Source organism: Octopus bimaculoides, chromosome 24 (genome assembly GCF_046866305.1).
Source record: "Octopus bimaculoides isolate indiv1 chromosome 24, ASM4686630v1, whole genome shotgun sequence".
In the NCBI taxonomy this organism is placed as follows: domain Eukaryota; kingdom Metazoa; phylum Mollusca; class Cephalopoda; order Octopoda; family Octopodidae; genus Octopus; species Octopus bimaculoides.
The window spans coordinates 36,024,731-36,048,017 of NC_142951.1; the positions used below are offsets into that span (position 1 = coordinate 36,024,731).

The 23,287-nt window shown below is 36.4% G+C and overlaps 1 protein-coding gene across 2 annotated transcripts in view; it reads right to left on the minus strand.

Moving 5' to 3' along the window:
* Positions 1-3,181: 3,181 nt before the first annotated feature.
* LOC106869082 (uncharacterized) overlaps positions 3,182-23,287 on the minus strand; it is a 29,377-nt gene continuing 9,271 nt past the window's right edge. The window contains exons 1-5 of one of the 2 annotated variants that reach the window (XM_014914605.3): positions 22,653-23,140; positions 8,461-8,562; positions 6,673-6,853; positions 4,565-4,695; positions 3,182-4,224 (exon numbers count right to left, since the gene is read on the minus strand). In XM_014914605.3, the coding sequence (XP_014770091.1) occupies positions 3,989-4,224; positions 4,565-4,695; positions 6,673-6,853; positions 8,461-8,500 (588 nt within the window). In that variant the 5' untranslated portion in view covers positions 8,501-8,562; positions 22,653-23,140 and the 3' untranslated portion in view covers positions 3,182-3,988. Of the gene's footprint in view, positions 4,225-4,564; positions 4,696-6,672; positions 6,854-8,460; positions 8,563-22,652; positions 23,141-23,287 lie in introns of those variants that run through there. The other variant, XM_089341270.1, reaches the window with a different exon arrangement.

Below are 23,287 nucleotides of genomic sequence, written 5' to 3' on the forward strand. Positions count from 1 at the left end.
TATCTACCGATTCATGGAAGTCACTCAGGTTTAACAGAAACATTCTTCTTTATACTTTTTTCCTATCAGTCCCTTACGGCCACTTAATGACCGGCCTTCAGGTGGCCATTGTCAGACATCGAAGCAGTGATGATGAACCGACAAGTGTGGCGGGTAGACTTTCTTGCTACGGCCCAGGTGGGAATCCAGCCATAATAATAATAATAACAATAATATTTTTTGTTTCTTTACTGCCCACAAGGGGCTAAACATAGAGGGGACAAACAAAGGGATTAAGTCGATTACATCGACCCCAGTGCGTAACTGGTACTTAATTTATCGATCCCAAAAGGATGAAAGGCAAAATCGACCTCGGTGGAATTTGCAGCAGACGAAATATCGCTAAGCATTTTGCCCGGCGTACTAACGATTCTGCCAGCCCAATAATCCTACGGCCAGCCTATCAGCTTTTGAAAGACACCTAAAACCCAACAACGAATGACATAAGGGAAGTAACTCCAATAAACATAGTTAAAAGTTATCTTCCGTTAAATAGTCTTCTTTTTGGGTAAGATAATAGTTGGTGGTGGTGGGGGGGGGGGTCTCCTTTTTACGGAACTAATTAGTAGAAATAATAATAATTACCATTATTACTCACTTCAAAAACATCAAAGTATTTAGCCATACTCCACCGTCTTGCTACTGATATCTGACATAGCGAACCAGACGATCTCTGAATCAGAAAATATATCCCGAAAGTTCCTGTGCAATTCTTTTCCTGAAGTATTCCAATTGTTTTTCTGGGATCACAGCCTGCCATGGCAACAGCGGGATACGAACTTAGAACACTATAGCTGCAACAGCCTCGCTGTATCCACCCCCACCCCATAACTTGCCCAGCTCCGACGAGAAAAGTGTGTGGCGGGGTACAATCGACAATATAGTCCCTCATATACAAAATGATATTCGTGATAAAAATAATTAAACTTATCTAAATATTTCTTACGATATTCATTAAAGTTTGTCGTTCAGAAGACAGATAAACCTTGTTAAAGCTGTCGATGTTCTTACTGCTGTTGTTGCTGTTATTAGTTGAAATTTATAGGCGGTCGTGACAGGGGATGTGGTGGCGGTGGTGGTAACGCTTGTTGTGGTGGTAGTGGTGAGGGTAGTGGTGATACTAGAAGTGGCAGTGGCAAGAGTAACTGTGCTGCTGCTGTTGTTGTTGTTGATCGTGGTGATGGAAACATTTAATTTCTTCAACGTTGAAGCCCTTCCAACAAAGAAGCCATTTGTGACAAATCCATTTCTTCTTTCTCAGAACTGCAGTTATGTCGGATCCCTTCTGTCTCTGTGTCGTCCACAGTTCTTTCACAGACATTCTTTTCTACTCTAGGCACAAGACCCGAAATTTTGGGGGAGGGGGCCAGTCGATTAGCTCGACTCCAGTATGCAACTGGTACTTAATTTATCGACCCCGAAAGGATGAAAGGCCAAGTCGACCTCGGCGGAACTTGCATATTCTTTTCTACTCTAGGCACAAGGCCTGAAATTTTTGGGGAGGGGGCAAGTCGATTAGATCGACCCAGTACGCAACTGGTACTTAATTTACCGACCCCGAAAGGATGAAAGGCAAAGTCGGCCTCGGCGGAATTTGAACTCAGAACGTAACGGCAAACGAAATACCGCTAAGCATTTCGCCCGGCGTGCCAATGTTTCTGCCAGCTCGCCGCCTTAAAAATGAAAATATTTAGCACAGGAATTAGAATAGCTCACATTTAATTCCTGTGTATATTAAATAACATTTATCGTTCACTGGATGAAGTACTATTTTTGTTGATCTCGCCAGAGACGGAACAGTACACACACAGCTCGCCGCCTTGATGATGATGATAGTAATAATAATAATAATGATAATAATATATGTATGTATGTATGTACGTACGTGTGTGTGTGTGTGAGTGTGTGTATGCGAATATGTGTGCGTATATATATATATATATATATATATATATATATATATATATATATATATATATATATATATATATATATATATATATATAAATTGAAGAAACATACATCATTTTATATGTTTGTTATTGAATCCAGATGTGCAGAGATAAAGCTGATATTTCTGTTCAGATTGTAATCATAAAAATTAATTTCAAGTGGAAATAATTTCGCAGAATTTTATTCATTTGTAGATTGTGTTAAAGAATTCTTTGCCCTAATATTAAAAGTGCAGCTCATAGCCGCCCGTCCAGTTACACATACATACACCCATACAAATCGGTTATTGACCAGTGAAGCAATTCAATCTATGGTCAACACGGACATAACTCATTTTACAATTCATCGTCGATATATTTGGTTCCTGACCAGATATATTGGCTATTGACCAGACATACGGCTCCATCTTCCGTTCACGTTCAACACTGTGCAGCTATTGACATGATCAGCTGTTCTATTACATAATGGTCGACGGAAACAGGACATTGGCCAGATCGTCCATTCAATATCCATTTTGGCTATCCTTTTTCTTTTACTTGTTTCAGTCATTTGACTGCGGGCATGCTGATGCACTGCCTTGAAAGGTCTTTTAGTCGAATAAAACGACCCCAGTATATTTTTCAAAGCCTGATACTTATTCTATCGGTTTCTTTTGCCGAACTGATAATTACGGGGACGTAAACACACTAACACCGGTTGTCAAGTGGTAGTGGAGGACAAACACAGACACAAAGATACACACACTCACACACATACATACGACAGGCTTCTTTCAGTTTCCGTCTACCGAATCCACTCACAAGGCTTTGGTCGGCCTAAGTATATAGTGGAAGACACTTGACCAAGGTGCTACGCAGTGGAACTGAACCCGGAACCTTGTGGTTGGGAAGCAAGCTTCTTACCATACAGCCACGTGTATATTCTTTTCTACTCTAGGCATAAGGCCAGAAATTTTTGGGAGCGGGGGCAGTCGATTAGATTGACCCAGTACGCAACTGGTACTTAATTTACCGACCCTGAAAGCATGAAAGGCAAAATCGACCTCGGCGGAATTTGAACTCAGAACGTAATAGCCACGCGTATATAGAATTAAAAATTACTTTCTATATTTCTTTATAAAAAAAAAAAAAAGAGAGAGAAAGAACATGAAAATGCTTTAAATTATATTTCTCATCTTGAAAAAGTAACATGAAGAAAGAAAAATATTTATTCAAAAATAAAATTTAAAAAACATGTAATATAAAATTCGAGAAAGAAAATAGCGATAAAATAATTTCTATAGTTGTAAATTTGATTTCTCTTCATTCATTAGTGCTGTCATTAAAACATGATATACGTCACAACATCTCTCGTCTTATATGTATATAAATTAGTCAATCATTTCTAAAAATTGAATTGCATTAAATTTATCGGGTACACTTTAGTTTAACTGGCTAAATGTATTGGGTCACCTTGAAATGGATTTCGCTACCCCTAAAAACATATTGGATTACCTTGAAATCTATCGCATTATCCTAAAATACATAAATTTACCTCTAAAATGTATTGTGTTAACCCTGAAATTATAGCGTTACCACTAATTTAATCACCTTACCCCTAGATTTATCGAGTTATTCCTATAAAATATAAGAGCTACTTTAACAATGCTTGTTCTAGTCCTTTGACTATGGCCATGCTGGGGCTCGGTCTTGAAGGGTTTAATCTAACAAGACAAGATAAAATTTGTGGTTTCTGTTCCGTATATTTTCATCATGATGTGAAATGTTTGTTGTTTATACTTTATATGCTTCCACCAGACAATGAAATGTATGTAGTTCATTGGTTTTGTATTCTCATATTTGATATAAATATGCACAACTTGTAGCTGGACATTTTAATTTCATTCTGTACAAAGAATGCAGTTCATAGCTCTGCAGTGAATGTAAAGTTTGACCATTTAGTAACTTTATAAATACAACGTGAAATATATGCAGCTCACAATGTTATTTTTAATATGTTACGTGAAATGTTCGCAATTTATGAAATATAGTGTGAGAATAGTATACAAAAGTGTGACATGTGGCCAAAATGTTTTACATTGTGATGTGATAGTAGTACCCCCAGAAGTGGTTGGGAATGTAGTTAGTTTTTCATCTGAGGAGGAAATTTCGTCGAATGACGTAGTCTCTGTCATTACAGTTCCAGTTGATGGTGAAGTTGGTCCAGTTCGATGCTCTGTTGTTATGGAAGATTCTGTAAAAACAAAATAAACATTAGACTTTATGAATATCTATTTCGGATAAAACACAGAAATACTTTCACTGACTCCCATTCGAACTGTGTATCTATCGCCTAATAGGCGACCAAATATACATATATATGTGTGTATATATGTGTGTGAATGGTAATAAATTTACTTTTAGTATAGGAATTTATCTAAATAGACATAGAGTAAAGTTGACCTCGGCGAAATTTGAACTCAGAACGTAGCGACGGGCGAAATACCGCAAAGCATTTTGCCCGTTGTGATAACGATTCTGTCAGCTCGCCGCCTTAATAACAATAGTAATTATGGTTATTACGAGTGACTTACCGCTGACATGGATAAATATACTTCTGGATATTCTGGAATACTCACTCGAACAAACATACTCGCCTTCATATGATTTGTTCATTCTTAAAATACGTAGTTTAGTCATGTTTGGGTATCGAATTTCACTGATTCTAAAATATAAACACAAACAATATATATATATATATATATATATATATATATATATATATATATATATATATATATATATATATATATATATATATATATATATATATATATATATATATATATATATATATAGTCCAAATTTATAGAAAGCAAAAGATAAAGACAGGTGAAGGGACAACAAGCAGGTGTATTAGTTTGACGCTCGGGAAGAATGGAAAAGTCTTTGATGCTTCGAGCCTACGCTCTTCGACAGAAAAGGTTGAGAGGGAAAAAAATAGAGAGGGAGAGAAAAAAACGGAGAGAGAAAAAAACATGTGTAGGGATTAACGGTTTAACAAGATGAAATAATCGAAAAGAAAGAGGATGAATGAAAGAGAGATGGAAGCGTTAAAAGGTAACACTTCGCAAGAGTTCCAACACTGCATCGAATAGTGGAAAACGAGTCTGGACCGATGCATTGCTTGGAATGGAGAATAATTTGAAGGCAATAAAAGTGTAAACATGTAAAAGTAAGACAAATAACATTGCAAAATTCCAGCTTCATCTGGGTACCTCCTCGTGCAGTGAGACTGAACTCGGAACCATGCAGTTGGGAAGGAAGCTTCTTACCAGACAGTCACGCCTAGATGGCTGGATAACATCCATAATCTTAGTTGGTGACGCCTGGGAATCCAGTCGGAAATTCTAATGAGAGTTAACCTATGGACGAGGTACCCCCACCCACCCAATAATTATGGACAGAGAAGATGACTTGATGGATATATATTGGTCAATACCTGATAGTATACCTCAGCTATAATTGTGATAAATAGAAGAACAAAAACACTTCAGAGACATCTGCAGTGTACGTGATAATAAACTAACTGAACGCTGGTCATCCTGAATAAGTAAACAACCCACGCAACAGAACCAGGAATTCAAACACTATCATATGATAGATAATAATTCACACAACTCATTCACTAACTACATACTATGTTTAAAAAAATGCTTCAGAGATTCTACCACTCCCAACAGATTCTGAGGGAAATTAATAACACCAGGACATGAAGTCAAAATGATGGAGAAATTTCTGTTATCAGGGATGGCGTGGGAGATACAACAATGACGTAAGCATTGACAACAAGTTGGTTGCTAATCCATCAGCTGTATATCAGAGAATGAAGAGAAACAATAGCTTCGTAGAAAGATCCCTTTTTTCAGGAAGATTTCAAATAATTTTTGTCTAAATTTTGGACTGCAAAGATGCCTCAGAGCTAGCTCCAAATCAAGCAACACAACAGAAGCAACATCAACAATAAAATTTACATAACCGACATTGAAACTTTCACAAAGGCTGTGGCAAAAGTGCATCATGTGATGCACTCGGAAGAAAACTCGTAGCTGGGTATCGTTACGTGATGTTGGCATTCTACAGAGTCATTGATATTCATTTCTAAGAACAACGGAGGACCAAACTGACATACCGAGTGGCTGGTCTGAGCAGGGAGGCGTTATACACCTGACTCTCAATCTTTTCCTCGAAGACCATAAGGAATCCAAAAATATCGCGAATACTGTCCAGGCGAAGCGAATGAGGGGGGGGGGCGAACAGAGGAGGTTCACTAATTTGGGCAGAAGTTCCCTGTTTAAAATTTTGTGCTTACACACGCATGAACACTCATGTACACGCACGCACATGCAAACACAAACGCGTATGCGCATATATTCAGATAGACAAACTTGCATATCGCTCGATCTGTAAAATATAGCAGTCAAATATCCTTCGGATCTCACTCTCCCAACTGGAAAAAGGAACACAATATTAAACAAGGAAGCCCTATGCATTCTGTTTCTGAATAAACGATGAGATGGTCATGGGTGGACTTTCTTTGTTTATAATGACTACAGATATTCCACCAACACACAACAACAGCAGCAACAGCGTACATGTGGATGCGTAAGACGGAAATACAAAATGGTATGACGTCACTTACGATTCTGTGTAATCGTTTATCTTTCGGCCATGTCTTTTCCAGGTGACACCTTCAAATCTGTAGTGGCATGTTCCCAGTTGGCATCTCACCACTATTGTCTGATTGACTGGAACCCTGAAATCCGTCTCATTAATTACTGGAATGCAATCTTCGACTGCTTCACACTTTATTACTGACAACACTGCAAAATCAATAAATAAATAATATGTATAGGGAGAATGTACGAAAAAAACAACAACAACAGACGAGGACAGGTGGTGTGAACAACAAAAGGATGTATTAGTTTGACGCTCGGGAATACAGAAAGTCTTTAACGTTTCGAGCTACGCTCTTCAACAGAAAGAATACGGAGAAAACAAGGAGAAAAACACGGAGAAAATTTTTTATATATATATGGGTATGTATTTATATATGTGTGTGTGTGTGTGTGTGTGTGTATATATATATATTATTTATTTTTTACTTGTTTCACTCATTTGACTGTGGTTATGCTGGAGCACCGCCTCCAGTCGAGCAAATCGACCCCATGACTTATTCTTTGTAAGCCTAGTACTTATTTTATTGGTCGCTTTTCCCAAGCCGCTAAGTTACGGGGACGTAATATACGACGGGCTTCTTTTCAGAAGGCTATAGTAGAAGACACTAGCCCAAGGTGCCACGCAGTGGGACTGCACCGGAAGCATGTGGTTGGTAAGCAAGCTTCTTACCACAGCCACGTATATATATGTATGTGTGTGTTATGTATCTGAAACCCCATCGCGCCGCCGTGTACTTCGTTCCATGATCTGTTAAACTTAGTACCACCTGGTATAGTTCTCACTGTTGTTAAAGTTGTTAATTGTAAGGACGTCATAGAATATAATAATCGTCCCCATGAACATATGACAGAGTAATTGCAAGCTTAAGCGGTTGAGCCTACAGATAAATGTATGCATAAGCGCATACATGTCCATTCATCCTCCACCTTCAACTATACTCCAAAATACACACGCATATGTGTGTGTGTGTGTGTATCATACGCATATATGTACACACACACGCGCACGCGATCGTGCTTGTTTATAAATTTTAGCAATATGTTTAAATTAGACAACGTTTATAAAAGACAATATTTATAGAACTTGGTGCAAATATAACAGAATGCCAATTCGGCCTGGTTAATAATGTACAATTGTTGAAGTTTTAATAGAGTGAATTATCAGCGTATAAAAGATGTTTATAATGTGTTGTTGTTTGAAGATGTAATGTGTTAGAGTATCTTAGATATAGAATTTGTTTATAATGTACCCTTGTTTTAGGTATGATGCACTAGAATTGTTTATCTTTTAAAACTAAATAAAGCTCATGATTATTTACTTGAACAGTAGATGGAACTTTATAAAACTATATGAACTGTATATAATCTCTATTGAAATATTTTAGGAATTGGTCCGACTTTTAAGATAGACTTGAATAATGGTGTGGAGTTTGGACCCAGAATTTCTTCATTGTTGCATTCTATGTATGTTAAAGTTGTTAAGTTTGAAGACTGGCTCTTCCTATCGTTTCTTTGTTCACATCCCTCCATTATCTTAACTTGCCGTTCTTATGGGAAACTTCAGGGTACAACTTGCTGTTGGCTGTCATTGCACTGGTGTTCTTTTATTGTTGCTTTAGTTTCAGCAAGGATTCCACAACCGCCAGGAATATTCTGTATACTGCCAGAACATGTTCTGCGTATTCTCATAAAACATTATGGTTCACATCAAGAAGACAATTGTAAATCCAGGAATAGCTAAGGATACTTACAAATAATCCAATATAAGAGGTTAGATAATCCGTAATCCATGAATTGCGCAGCAGTTTAGAAAGCAGTAGATGTGATCTGTATGCGATATGGAACTTGGGACTCTGAAATTGAGAAAGGTAATGTTAAAATATATTTGATTGGTTATATAAAGAAGAATGAATGCTTATACGTACATGGTGGTGGAGGTGGTGACGGTGGTGGGTCTCCTTCATTAAACAATGAGGATTTAATTTTCGATCAGTTGAATTCTCTGCTCCAGAATTAAGGCATAAATGGCTGAGTATCTCACAGACATGTGTACCCTTAACATAATTCTCAGGCAGAATCAGCGAGTGACAGTGAGTGACAAGGCTGTACTTGTGCAATTACAGCCGATGGGCTGCTATACAGATTCCTTCTACACAGTTTCACTCACAAAGTATGGGTCGACCCGAACCTATAGGAAATAGGAAATATAACACACACACACACACACACACACACACACACACACACACACACACACACACACACACACACACACATGCACACACACACACACACACACACACACACACACACACACACACACACACACACACACACACACACACACACATATATATATAGTTCATAGATGAGAATCAAATATCTTCCGTATAGAATACACTTAGTAGTGCTCAAGAGATTTAAACTTGAGCGAGTACAGAAGTAAATGTAGAGATAAGCAAATTAGACAGATCAATATATAAAGTATATTAAATACATGAAATACAAAAAACAAAGAAGAAAAAACCTATATATGTATACATATGAAAAGGTCCGACTTATACAGAATACAAATGATATAAAGAATTAAAGGGGTTGAAGCTGTTTCTGGAGGCTCGGTGGTCCATAACAATGTTTGAAGATTCAGTCCATCATAAGATGAGACGAACCTCCATCTTCAGGGAAGAGATCTTACATTAAGAGTCCCCAGAAACAGGTGTTGGATTTGTAACACTTTTCTTCAATCCCTGTAGGACCTTTTCGTATGTATACATATATACTTTTTTTTAAATTTCATGTTTTTGATACACTTTATATATGATCTGCCTAACTTGCTTTCCCTACATATACTTCTATCGCATATATATATATATATATATATATATATATATATATATATATATATATATATATGTATGTATATACATTTTCAAAATGTAATCAATCACATGTGAATCATTGGTGATTTTTCCCCTCCGTCTTCCTTTTCTATTGGATTTTCCTCTGTTTCTGAAGAAGAGCTTTGCTCGAATCGTAAAATCACCATTCTTTCCTTCCCTGAGCGTCCTGCTAATACTTTAAATGTAGTAAAGTTAACTTGGGCGAGGTTTGAACGCATTACACAGAGGACCGAAACTAAACCAAGTAAATCATTTTGTCTACGATTTAATGAAAGAAAGTCAGCGACTGACTCAGTAAATCAAAAGCGAAAACAAGTGCAGCAACATCAATTTCAAGTGGTTATTTCAGAAGTGACTGTGACCGAACCGAACAACAGATGTTTATCATGTCAGAATATGTTAGAGATTTGCAATCGTAAAAAAAACAAAAAAACAAACAAACAAACTGTGACTTTAAACGACCAGCGAAAATGAACTATTCGAAATTTACTAATTTCACAAACGCTACCCTGAACGTTGTGTGTCAAATGTCTGCTCTGACTGATGGAATTTTCTTGATTTTTCATTTTATTTCTGTATCTATTTATTGCTTCGGCGGTAATTCCTAGGCGGTATCTTATTAGCTTGCGTAATTTGGAATCCTGTATTTACCAGGCCTATTACACACATCCCCTCATTTCTCTCGAATTTCACCACGCACGCACACACACACACACACACACACACACACACACACACACACACACACACACACACTCTCTCTCTCTCTCTCTCTCTCTCTCTCTCTCTCTCTCTCTCTTCATGTAACATCATTTCACATTCTTTTCCTCGTCTCTCCACCATATCCTGCTACGATTAACATAAATAGCTATTTGTAAACGACCAGGAAGCGAAAGAAAATAAACTAAGCGCAATAACATGACGACGACAACGAAGACGATGACAGTGATGATGATGATGATCATTGTTGTCGTCATCATGATCATCATTTACAATAACATTACTATAACAACAAAAGCAATACAAAAAGCATGCTATCAAGAACCTTATAGTCATTAACTCGTCCACAAAATCAATTTTAACATTATCGTAATTATTATTATCATCATCATTATTATTATTATTATTATTATTATTATTATTATTATTATTATTATTAACAAGAACTCCAACAACCAACAGCATCCACAACAATGTCGTAAACGACAACAACAACAATAACAACAACAATACAACAGCAACACTCATGAATTGACCGAATTTGCAGAACGTTGAAACTGTAACGTCACTTAATGTCTGCCTGCCGTCTTCGTATGTATGCATGTGTGCATGTATGTTTGCATTGGTATAGATGCACACGTGTGTCACCACAAGCACTTCATAGCTCTAGGATCAATAAGATTTAACGATAAACTTACGGGTGCGTTTAGCGTGTCAACACAATTTTTAATCTCTTTATGAAAACTAGATAATGTTGTTAAACTCATATGTTTCTCTATGTAGTCTAGTAGTTCCCAAGCCTTTTCGGATTGCCACCGCCTTGGCACCCACATCATGCTCCTAGTGCCCCCCACTACTTCACAACAACAAACATAGACCTCTTTCAACTGCAAATTCAAAATAACAGTATTTCACAAATAAAACTTAACCTAACCAATTATTTTGTCCTCTTTACAATATGAAAGACTAAATTTACACCCAACTTGCAATTACGTTGTCTCCACATTTTTAATGTGATAGACATGCGCATTGTGTAGCGACATCAGACTCTCAACACCTGACTGAAAGGTACTAAGAAGTAGACTTAGATCCCCGCGTTCCAGGGGTGGACTGAGAGTATTAAGGGCCTTCGGGCATAACTTTACCGGGCCCCTCTGAATGTGTGTTTTAGTAGAGTTAACATGTAGAGTCCGGATCCCTCAGAGCTCCGGGCCCTCAGGCAGTGCCCGATTGACCGACGGCTCAGTCCGCCCCTGTCGCGTTCAATAATTCTCAGTTTCTTTCTTTGTTTAGAAAAAATATGGGCAACTGTACTGAAGCTCTGCTCTATAAAACATGACGTTGGAAAGGTTATAAAGTGCATCTTGACTTTGTTCCACAGTGCAAGGTAGCAGTCAGAAAGGTCCTTTTGCTATAAAAAATCCTGACGTGACTTCTTTGAACTTTGACCTCTGCTAAATGTAATTTTAAAGTGAAACCAGTTCTTCTGCCATATTTCTTGTATCTTCATAGCTGATATCTTGGACTCACTCAGACTGGTATTTTAATCAAAAATAAATATCCTGAAACCTATCACATGTCCCTGCGCAGTGAACAATACACTTAAATGCCATCTTCTGGTATGCCCTTTCCCTTCTCCGATTCAGAGAGGCTCGGAAACTGAAAGAACAACGGATTATGTGAAATTTGAATAAAATATGAACTTCGACAGAAACAGGGAGACGGCTGGTTTTACTTTGATAAGGTTGAACTTCATTTCCCTGCAGTTGCAAATTAGCTTCATTGAACTTTGTGAATATATCTGTCGTATAAGCAATGTTTCATGGTTCATCACAGAGAACAGAATAACAGCCTTGCAAGAATTCAACAGCTTTTAAAAAGGGAATAGAAACTTTCCAGCAGTTTTTTTGACAGACGTCGGACTTCTGTGGGCAACAACAGACGTTCATAATCGTTACCATTCTCAGAACAGCGCAGTAGAAACAGTGGGGATTTGTGCGCATGTGCCTTGATTTTATTTATTGCTATGATAACAGTGCTCATTGATTTGTTAGGTCTACCACTTAGATTATCTGCAGCCAGATGTTGCCTGTGGATTATAAACGTGCTAGATATAACTTTTTCAATAAACTGATGAAGCCTCGAGGACAAACTACCATCGATGGTGTCCCATCTATTGCTCAAACAAGAAAAACTGGCCTCTCTTTTGTGTTTGTTTCTAGATGCCTTACAAATAATAGCTCTTGAACTAAACGTTAATCTTCAATGAAATAAACATAAGCAAGAAATATACTTTTCTCGTCGATTTTATAATCGAAAATCCATGCGAGTGGATTTTATTGCCTTTTCTTTTGAACTCATAAATACAGTAAGTACATTATTAAACCACGTTGCGTGTGGGTTTCATTTTAAGAACGTTAACTGAAATCTTATACAAGCTGATAAAAGTGTATGCACAGTTTTCTCCAGTGCAAACACTTTACATAGTGTGTGTGTGTGTGTGTGTGAGAGAGAGAGAGAGAGAGAGAAGGCAACATGTGACTTCGTTATTTACCATTTCACTGACGCTTTTAATACCTCTGAAAAGAAGATGTGGCTACATTTTCAGAGTAATTATGTTTTTTTCAACTGGTTCTCCTAACTCCCTGCCATTCTGTTAACCCACTTCACAACTTTTCTCCATTCAGATTGTCCTGCCGCCCACCTCTCCCCCCTCTCTCTCCGTCTGTCAGTTGTCGGTGAATGTGGATAACGCTAGAATAACCTGGATAAACACTCAGTGTGATGGATGTTGTTGTACTGAAGGTTAAAACTGGAGACTGATGGCGGTGGTAGGGGGAAGGGAGTGGTGGGGTGAAAGTATTGATGGGGTGGAGGTATTGAAGGGGTGGAGGTAATAATGGAGTGACAGTTGTGGTGTTGTTGGTGGTGTGTGTCTCTGAAAACCAGAACTTGAATTTTTTTCTTCACAAACACAAATGTTTTCTGTTAAAACACACCTCTCACGTAACAGAGTACTTTTATATATGTATATATTTGCGCATGTATGTATGCATGTATGTACGTATGTATGCATGTGTGCCTGTATGTACGTGCGTATGTATATGTGTGTGTGTGTGTGTGTACGTATATATGTCTATCTGTCTGTATGCATGTGTGTATATATGTTTCTTCTACTTTTGAATATTTGAAGTCTTCTTATAAGGAAGGAGCTGGTTTCTAACACATTCCATCGTTGGAATGTGGATAAAAAAAAACAATGACACATTTCAAACTTAAGGAAAGTCTTGCATATTTTTTACTGTTCCACTCACAGATTGTGTTCGTAATGTGCGAGTCGCTGGTTGATTTCTTTTTCTGAAAACCCCAGCTTATCCAGATTATCACATATTTACTAACACAACTAAATGCACTAAGTATTAACGTGAATTTATAATCTGAGTACAGAAGCTGCAGGTTTCGAAGCAGTTGATGTAGTTATCCCATTTCATTTTGATTTTCGAAGAGATATCCATATCAACAGGGCACTTGATCCTTATGACGGTATGAGAGTGTGCTGAAAAGTTCCTGGCCTTGAGTAAAAGAAAATACAGGAGGATCAATTAATTATGATTTTATTCAACATATTCCCCTCTCAGATTCACATACACATTGCAGCAGCCCTTCAGTATTTTAAGCCCTGTAAAAGAACTCGGAAGGTTGGCCTCCAGCTAGGCCTTTCGTGATACCCTTAAAGCCAGTGACTCCACGTACATACTTTTTCTTTTTTATTTTAAATATCTATATCCATCCTGTTATGTTTGCACTTGACAAATGTCTTGATAGGAATGTTCCACTAATATTCCTTGCGCTGATGTTCAAAAACTATAGGTTTCTGTAGATTTATCCCAGGATTATTAATTATTTGGTCTTTTTTAGGGACGACATTGTATCTCTGGAATATAGATAAAAAATTGTCGAATAATTTTATACTGAACTTTAGAAAAGTCATGCCTAATTTCACTGTTCCTCTTAGAGAAACCTGTATTTGCGAAATGCATGTTAGTTGATCACATTCTTTGCTTGACAAACCTCAGATTTTAGAGACTGTCACTGAGATATTTAATCAAGGATTATCATGACATATGTAAAGGATTAAGAGGATATGTTTACTGTAGGTAAATTAAAAACGTTCACATCTGTATGACAGCTGATCTCTATAACTGTTCATAATGTTTCTTTTGTGTAGCAATTATATTAGGCCTGGTGCGTTGGCACCCGACAAAGATTTTGATGTGATTGTTCTAACATTATTCCTTGTTTTAGTTTATATGTGCTTTTAACAGTAGAAGTATATTTATATATATCTCAGGTCATCCATTCCTATAAATAACATTGTTATTTTTAGCAATAATATATATTGCATTGGAAGGTTGTACCTTTAACGCTTTACAGCCCATAGTTGCCATATGGCAACAAAAAATGTTATGATCTGTAAAATATCACAAATTGTTTCCATTGATGGATGGATTGTGTAATCGGAATCTCCAATGATGCTTTTCCTTCTTGAGCATAACAAGATGGCGGCTGCTGAAGCCTGTGTGGGTCTGGAAAACTAGTGCAGTCAGTCTTAGTATTTATGTCAACACAGGAAGTAAGTTTGACCTTTTATTATTGTTATAGTGTGAAGTTTATGTTTCTTAATAGATTACTGTTATACAGGGTAAAGTTAGTATTTACGTATTAAATACTTGTCACGTTGAGCAACAAATACAATGAGGGTGATAGAAGAAGGATCTGGCAACTTTGGACTTCAAGAGTTATGTTTTACTACAGAAACAAGTGTAATGCCTAGTCATGTTATTGGCCTTTTACGTTTATATAGATATGTGGAATGTGTTGTAAGTTGCTTATAGTGAGGCCTACTACCCAGGGGAAGGCTGGGTTTGTTTGTAATTCCCCACCTTACAACATTACTATTCGACTCTATCGTTCGAATATATTTGAACCCTGACCCTTGTCACGTAACAAAGCTTGTTTTTGTCTCTTTCGTGTGATTATAATTACTTTCTTTTTACTTAGGAAAATGACGCATCGACTTCAAAGGAGAGCGCAGACTCGTTACACAACAAAAGGGTTAGAGACATTTTGGACAGCTGCTTGTCACAAATGTGACATTATTTCCGATCATTTCTTGAAAGTTGAAAAGCTTCAAAGTCTCTTGCCAATTAGGTAATTAGGTTATTGCCTCCTGCTCTTGCAATGCCGAAGCACAACACTCGGAATGCGACGTGATGTTAAGGCTAGGAGTACTAGAGAGGCTATAAGTCCTATCATAATAACGACTTCGAAATTTGGCTCAAGGCCAGCAATTTCGAGTGAGGGGGTTAGTTGATTACATGGACCCCAGTGTTCAACTGGTACTTATTTCATCGATCCCGAAAGGATGACAGGCAAAGTTGCCTCCGAGAGAATTTGAACTCAGAACGTAACGACGCTGCCAGCTTGCCGTTTTCAGTCCCATCGAATATTAGCATCAGGCGTTTGCCAAACGTTGAATTATAATTCTTTCTACTATAAGTACAAGGCCTGAAATTTGTGGGAGGCGTATAGTCGATTAAATCGACCCCAGTACTCAATTTATCGACCCCAAAAGGGATGAAAGGCAAAATCGACTTCGGCGGAATATGAACTCAGAACGAAGAGGCAGACTAAATACTGTTAAGCATTTCGCCCGGCGTGCTAACGATTCTGCCAGCTCGCTGCCTTTGCAATAATAATAACCATAATACGAAGAAATAGTTCAAGAAAAAGAAGAATGAACTAAAGAAAAAGAGAAAGAAGTAATATGGGGAAACTTTCGTTACAGTCACGCCCCTCACCTCGTAAATACGAAATGCGATGCTCCCAGTGCTAGATAATTCCATCACTGTTATTATTACTTTCCCCCACCCCTTCAACAACAACATATATGTATATGTGCATATGTATATACATACGTACACACACACACACACACACACACACACACACACACACACACACACACACACACACACACACATATATATATATATATATATATATATATATATATATTTACATATTTATACATACACAAATATGTATGCATCCTTCAGCAAAACACTAGTTCTGGTTGTTTCCACTCTATCGTTCCCACTGTCGCATCGTCAATGCTCTGCTGGGTCCCGGGTGAGAGGACCGAGCGGGTGTCTAGGTCGGCTTGAAATTACGTAAGCATCTAATACAGTTAGCAAAAGCATGGTACATGCTTCAAAGTCATGCAGGCTTCAACGTGACTGCTATGGCTTTGCACACACACACACACATTTGTATGTGTGTGTGTATGTGTGTGTGCGCGCGCGTGTGTGTGAATCCATGTCTATATATCTCAGTGTATGCATATGCAAACATCTTCATTACATACAAAACTACAGATTTAAAGTATGTAGACTGAGAAAGGAGATTTTGAGAAGTTCATGCGTTGCTCAGTGTCCTTGATCGCGTTCATGGTATGTGTGTGTGTGTGTGTGTGTGTGTGTGTGTGTGTGTGAGTAATGTTTGGTGAAGATTCGAAACTGAATCGTTGGGTCAGGTGGCTAAGATACTAGCAACACTGCAGGTAGTCATAACCACAATGTTTATAGAGAAAATAAAAGACATTTGCGATGGACATGTTTCTATGTTTATCTTTCAGAACAGATGTGTATTTGCTCACATTAAATACATACATATACAAAGTCAAATAACATATGTGTGATTGTCTGTACATACATTATATACATACATACATACATACATACATACATACATACATACATATATATATGTATATATATATATATATATATATATATATATATATATATATATATATATATATATATATATATATATATATATGGAAAGCCTTCTTTTTTCTGTCGAGGGCTTATATGCCCTTTCATTGGGCTATTTTCCTTAGTCATTGCACGCTGATCACTAAAAGCTTTGAGCTTATATAAAACATACCATTATTATTATTTACAGGATTGTAAATCACGGCGCCGTAAAAAAAAAAGAACATTCGCATCGAAAGCATATGCGCGTGCGTGTATATATATATATATATATATATATATATATATATATATATATATATATATAGGGCAGTTTAAGTGATAGGAGCTATTAATGTAATAATACATAGTTCGAATAAAAATAAACAAACTACTCAGAGACGTATAATAAGTTCACCGAAATATTACTATTCCTCATAATATAGTATAACTTACGTACCTTAGATACTTATATTAAAAGCTCCTGTCACTTAAACTATAATAATAATTAAATTATCTTCCACTAAATAGCATACTATTGTTTAGTTTCCTGTCTACTATACGTATTTCGTCATTTTATTCATTTAATACATTCTTCTCTCTTCTCCTTTTAAAGCCATATTGTCTCATGATTCACATATTTTAATTCTACATAGAAAAGAACGCCATCTTGTCACGTGACACACATCGTATAAATCCCATACTTCATGAGTAATACTACAGTCAACAAGGAATTTTCGATAAGATAAGTAATGCTGTTCTTTTTATTAATACTGTTGAACGTCCGAATTCATTTAACAGTTAATAAAACGATCTTTTTATGTTTTCCTATTCTTAATCCACAAAAATATTTCTTCATAAGACGAATTATGCCTTTAACTTGACAGATGATTATTATTATAAAACCTGGACATTTTATGTATTGTACTAATAATTGCTTTCCTCAACGTACAGATATTTCTAATTTCATAGTGGAAGAGGCCTTTCTTTCCTTGACCAAAGAAGGCACGACAGAGCCGCAACTTAATCAAGAGCTTGCTCATCGTTTTTTTTTTCGACATCCGTGGTATTGTGCATCGAGAATTAGTCCCTCAGAGCCAGACCGTCAAGAGTTTTACTGCGACGTTTTGAAGCGTTTGAGGGCGGACATTCGGTGAATGCGACCGGATCTGTAGAGCGCGAAGAATTGGATTCTTCACGACGTCAATGCACCCTGTCTCCGAGCTCTCCTACTTCGTGAATTTCTCGCCCCAAATAACATGGTATCACTTTCGTACCCACCCTATTCACCTGATTTATCACTCGCATGTGAGAGGCTTGTTTGAATATAAAACAAGTAAAATATATGGGTCAGATATGATCAGTTTTAATGCAAAAGGGTTAAACAAATGTCTGACACGACAAGAACGATATGAGGAAAGAAGCTCAGCTACACAATTAAACTATTCATTCTTGCTACTGGTTAAATTACATTTGTTCTGCAGATGAGACGATTCCAGTCACTGTCCGCACTGGAAGCTACTGACTTGCTTTACATGAAACAAAAGCCTAAAGATCTAATTTACAACTTTTCATTAACATTTTATGGTAATGTCTATTCCAAGCACCAGTTTAGTAATAATAGAATTATTTTATTAAATTCTTCATGAGAAAGGAAGTGGGGAGGCAACAGTAAGGAAGAGGGAACGGCGAATCTTGTCTCTCACAAGATAGAAACATTTCTCCAGGCACCAGCAGACAAAATGGAAAAAGTGTTTGTCACACGACACACAGTAAGATGGAAATGTGCGTGCGCGTGTGCATGCGTGCAAGCGTGCGCGCGCGCGAGCATATATATATATATATATATATATATATATATATATATATATACAGAGATTTATTTATTACACACATAGGTAGTTATATATATACATATAAATATACACAATACACACACAAAACATATACATTCACACACACACACACAAAACATATACATTCACACACACACACACACACATTGGCATGCTTTTGGCACCTGTATATTCAAGATTCGCCATTTCCCACCAAATTTCTTTCACATGAACTTTAGTCATAACACTAATTCTTATTTAGTTACAGAGCACTTCCTGTAAAAGATTAATTGTTTAGACGAATTATTAAACAAGCATATCAAGTACACGTCTCTGCTTCCTATATATATATATTTATATTTAAATATATATATATATATATATATATATATATATATATATATATATATATATATATATATATATATATATATATATATATATATATATATATATATATGTATATATATATGTATATATATATATATATATATGTATATATATATATATGTGTGTGTGTGTGTGTGTGTATGTATATACATACACATACACACATACATATAATAATATGTATATACATATATATACACACATACATATAATAAATATATATATAGTGTATATATATATATACAATATATATTGTCATCCAAATTACTCAAAAATGAAAACATTTTAACAGATATATTTACCAGAATTACATTAAAATATCTGGAAATATCTTGAATCAATTTATTCAATAAAGTCACCATTGGCTTCAACCACAGCGTCCAGAAGACTTTGGAATCTCTTGCAACACTTCTGGATGATCTCCTTGTTTAAGTTATTGAATGCTGCTATAATCTTTACCTTCAGTTCAGCTCGCTCAACACACACACACACACACACACACACACACACACACACACACACACACACACACACACACACACACACACACACACACACACACACACACACACACACACACACATATATATATATATATATCAGATAGGCTTCTTCCAGCTTCTCTCTACCAAATCCACTCACAAGGCTTTGATCAGCCTGAGGAGAAGGCACCTGGCCAAGGTGTCACACAGTGGAACTGGAACCGGAACTATATGGTTGGGAAGCACACTTCTTAGCACGCAGCCACGCCTAAGGACAGATAAGTAGTTATTTAGGAGATAAGTAATGTTTATGCAAAGAAAGGAATGCGTAAAAGATGTCGCTTGTTACATCATTTAATTATAGACAAACGCAGCAATTGTGGGTTGGCGCGAATGGGTGGGTGCACTCACACTTACACACACACACACACACACACACTTATTTGTATTTTCGTTTTGCACTTTCGCATAATTTTACTCGCAAGCATGTTCATCACCCTGATTTATTAACATATATGCAATCATATTACTATGTCCGCGTATTTATATTTTCCAAAATATGTGTGTGTTGCCTATCTATCTGTTATCTATCTATCTATCTATCTATCTATCTATCTATCTATCTATCTATCTATCTATCTATCTATCTATCTGTCTGTCTACGTATCTATCTATGTATGTATGTATATATGTATGTATATACGACGGGCTTCTTCAGTTTCTGACGAGCGGAAGTATCGTCTATCAATGTGTATCAACAATGGATCTATTATAATGACAATATTTTCGTGAAACGATCGTAAGGTGCATTAATTAATAAATTTTTAAACTGTCATGTTTCATATATTTACATATATTTAAAAAAATAAAATATATATAAAATACTATTGTAATATTATTTTAGACGTATATATCGTCGTGAGAATTTTTTTTGATATTAAATTTCATGCTATGATTTCAAAATACAGTATATATAATCGCTCCTATTAATGTCTGAATGCTTTATAGTATTAATATTTTTGATATTTTATACAAAGAGCACTCATAAATTCAATGTATAATATTCTAACAGAATATATTTAATTATTGATATATATGTATATATACACACGCATAAATATGGCATAACAATGGGTGGAGGCCGAAAGAATGTAAAGTGGGTTGCGCTTGTAGATCGGTAGCTAGATTTAAGTCTTTAGAGGAAATCCAGACATAAACATCAGAACCAAAACAAAAGAAAAAAGAATCATGTTTAGAATCGTTGGGATTGTTCATAATTGTGCACGCACGCGCGCGCACACGCACACACACACACACACTCACACAGAGTTATAATATAGTGTATGATTTCATGTATGTGTACGCACATCAGTATTTATATATGCGTTTGCCTGTTTGCTTGTGTGTGTATGTGTATGGTTACTGTGGATGTTGCTTTACATGCTAACGAATACACATTACAGATGTTTAAATGTTTACATAGTTTTATACACGCTGACACACACACACACACACACGCACACACATGTTTATATATATGAATATACGTTTTTTGTGTGTTTATATAAAAACCAGGAACTTTCGTTGTTAGATCCACATTTTGGAAATAGCGAAAAGTCCCTCAAATCACATGCTGTCGTCTTAAAACAAAAAATTCATTGCGTAATGTCGGCTAAAATAAAAAGAAATCGCGACGTAGAACGCCTCTGGAGGTAAAGGTTGCTCCTGAAGGGGCTGACAAACTGAGAGAAAACAATAACATTAGCATCACCATCGCCATCACACACACACACACACACACACACACACACACACAAACACACACACACACACACAAACACACACACACACACACACACACACACACACACACACACACATACACACGCGCGGTGAGCCAAAAGTCACGTACCAAAATATTTGACATTTCATCTATATTACGTGAATATTATTATTATTATTATTATTATTATTATTATTATTATTATTATTATTATTATTATTATTCATTTTGTTCCTCATGTACAAGTACATGTGTATTCACTATTGTTTTATTTATTTTATTCAATTTTGGAAAAGCTGAAGCGTGTCTTTGACAATTCCGGAGCGAATTTAACTTATTTTGTGCGTGACTTTTGGCTCAGCCTGTACATATATCTAGTTGAAGTTTACAGAAAATCAAAAGATGAAGACAGGTGTAGGAGAAACTAACAGGTGTATTAGGTTGACGCTCGGGAAAAACGGGGAAGTCTTTTACGCGCGCGCGCGTGTATATACATACATACATACATATATATATATATATATATATATATATATATATATATATATATATATATATATATATATATATATATATAAGCAATGTTAATTCTATATATATATATATATATATACATATATATATATATATATATACTAAAGTTAGATAAGGCCAGTTTATGGGGTTACCTTAGGTTTCACGTCCATAAAGGTCTTAGCTTTATGGTGTATCATACATACCTACACACACAAACACACAAACACACACACATGTATACACATGTTTTGTGTGGACGTGACAGAAATAACTTTCACTCTAAGAATGTGTATATATTTATGTGCGTGTGTGTTTGTGTGTACTTATAGTATGTATAGCTGTTTGTTTTTGTTGCTTGCCATATTAATAATAATAAATTATACAATAATGATAATAATAATAATAATAATAATAATAATAATAATAATAATAATAATAATAATAATAATAATAATAATAATAATAATAATAAAAGAATGTTTATACTATTTATACGTACATTTGAAGCCTGGTTTTACGATACGATCCTGTCTAAGCGCCTGGTCAACATTGTGTATTTGCGGGGGAAATTTTTTTCTCTCGGCTGTCTCACATTGAGTTAGCGGTGGGGGTCACTAAACAACGCTGCTAGGCACTAAGCGCAACAGCTTTGAATAACAGAAGAAATGAATATCCAACACCACCAGACGTCACACGCCACCGCCCCCCTTACTATCAGCAACAGCACTACCGACGTCGCTCGCTGCTGCTAAGGTGACAGCAGCAGCAGCAGCACCACCACCACAACCATCGTTACTACCACCACCGCTATCGGTGCCGTCACCACCAACACCACCAGAACTATTACCAATACCACCACCACCACCGTTGTCACCACCACCCTCTCTACCACCACTATCACTGCTACACCCCCTCCCCACCGCTAACACCATCACAGCTACCGCTTCAACGCGAACCCTCCTGCAATCATTAAAGACGGTCGTGTGCTTCATCTAAATAATACTTTAATTGTATTTAGATAAAGAAATGCTTTCAGTCGTAGTGGTGGTAGTGGTGGTAGTGGCAGTAATAATGTTGATGGTAGTGAGAGTGGGTGTTGGTGGTGGTGGTTGTGGAGATCATGGTAGTAGTGGT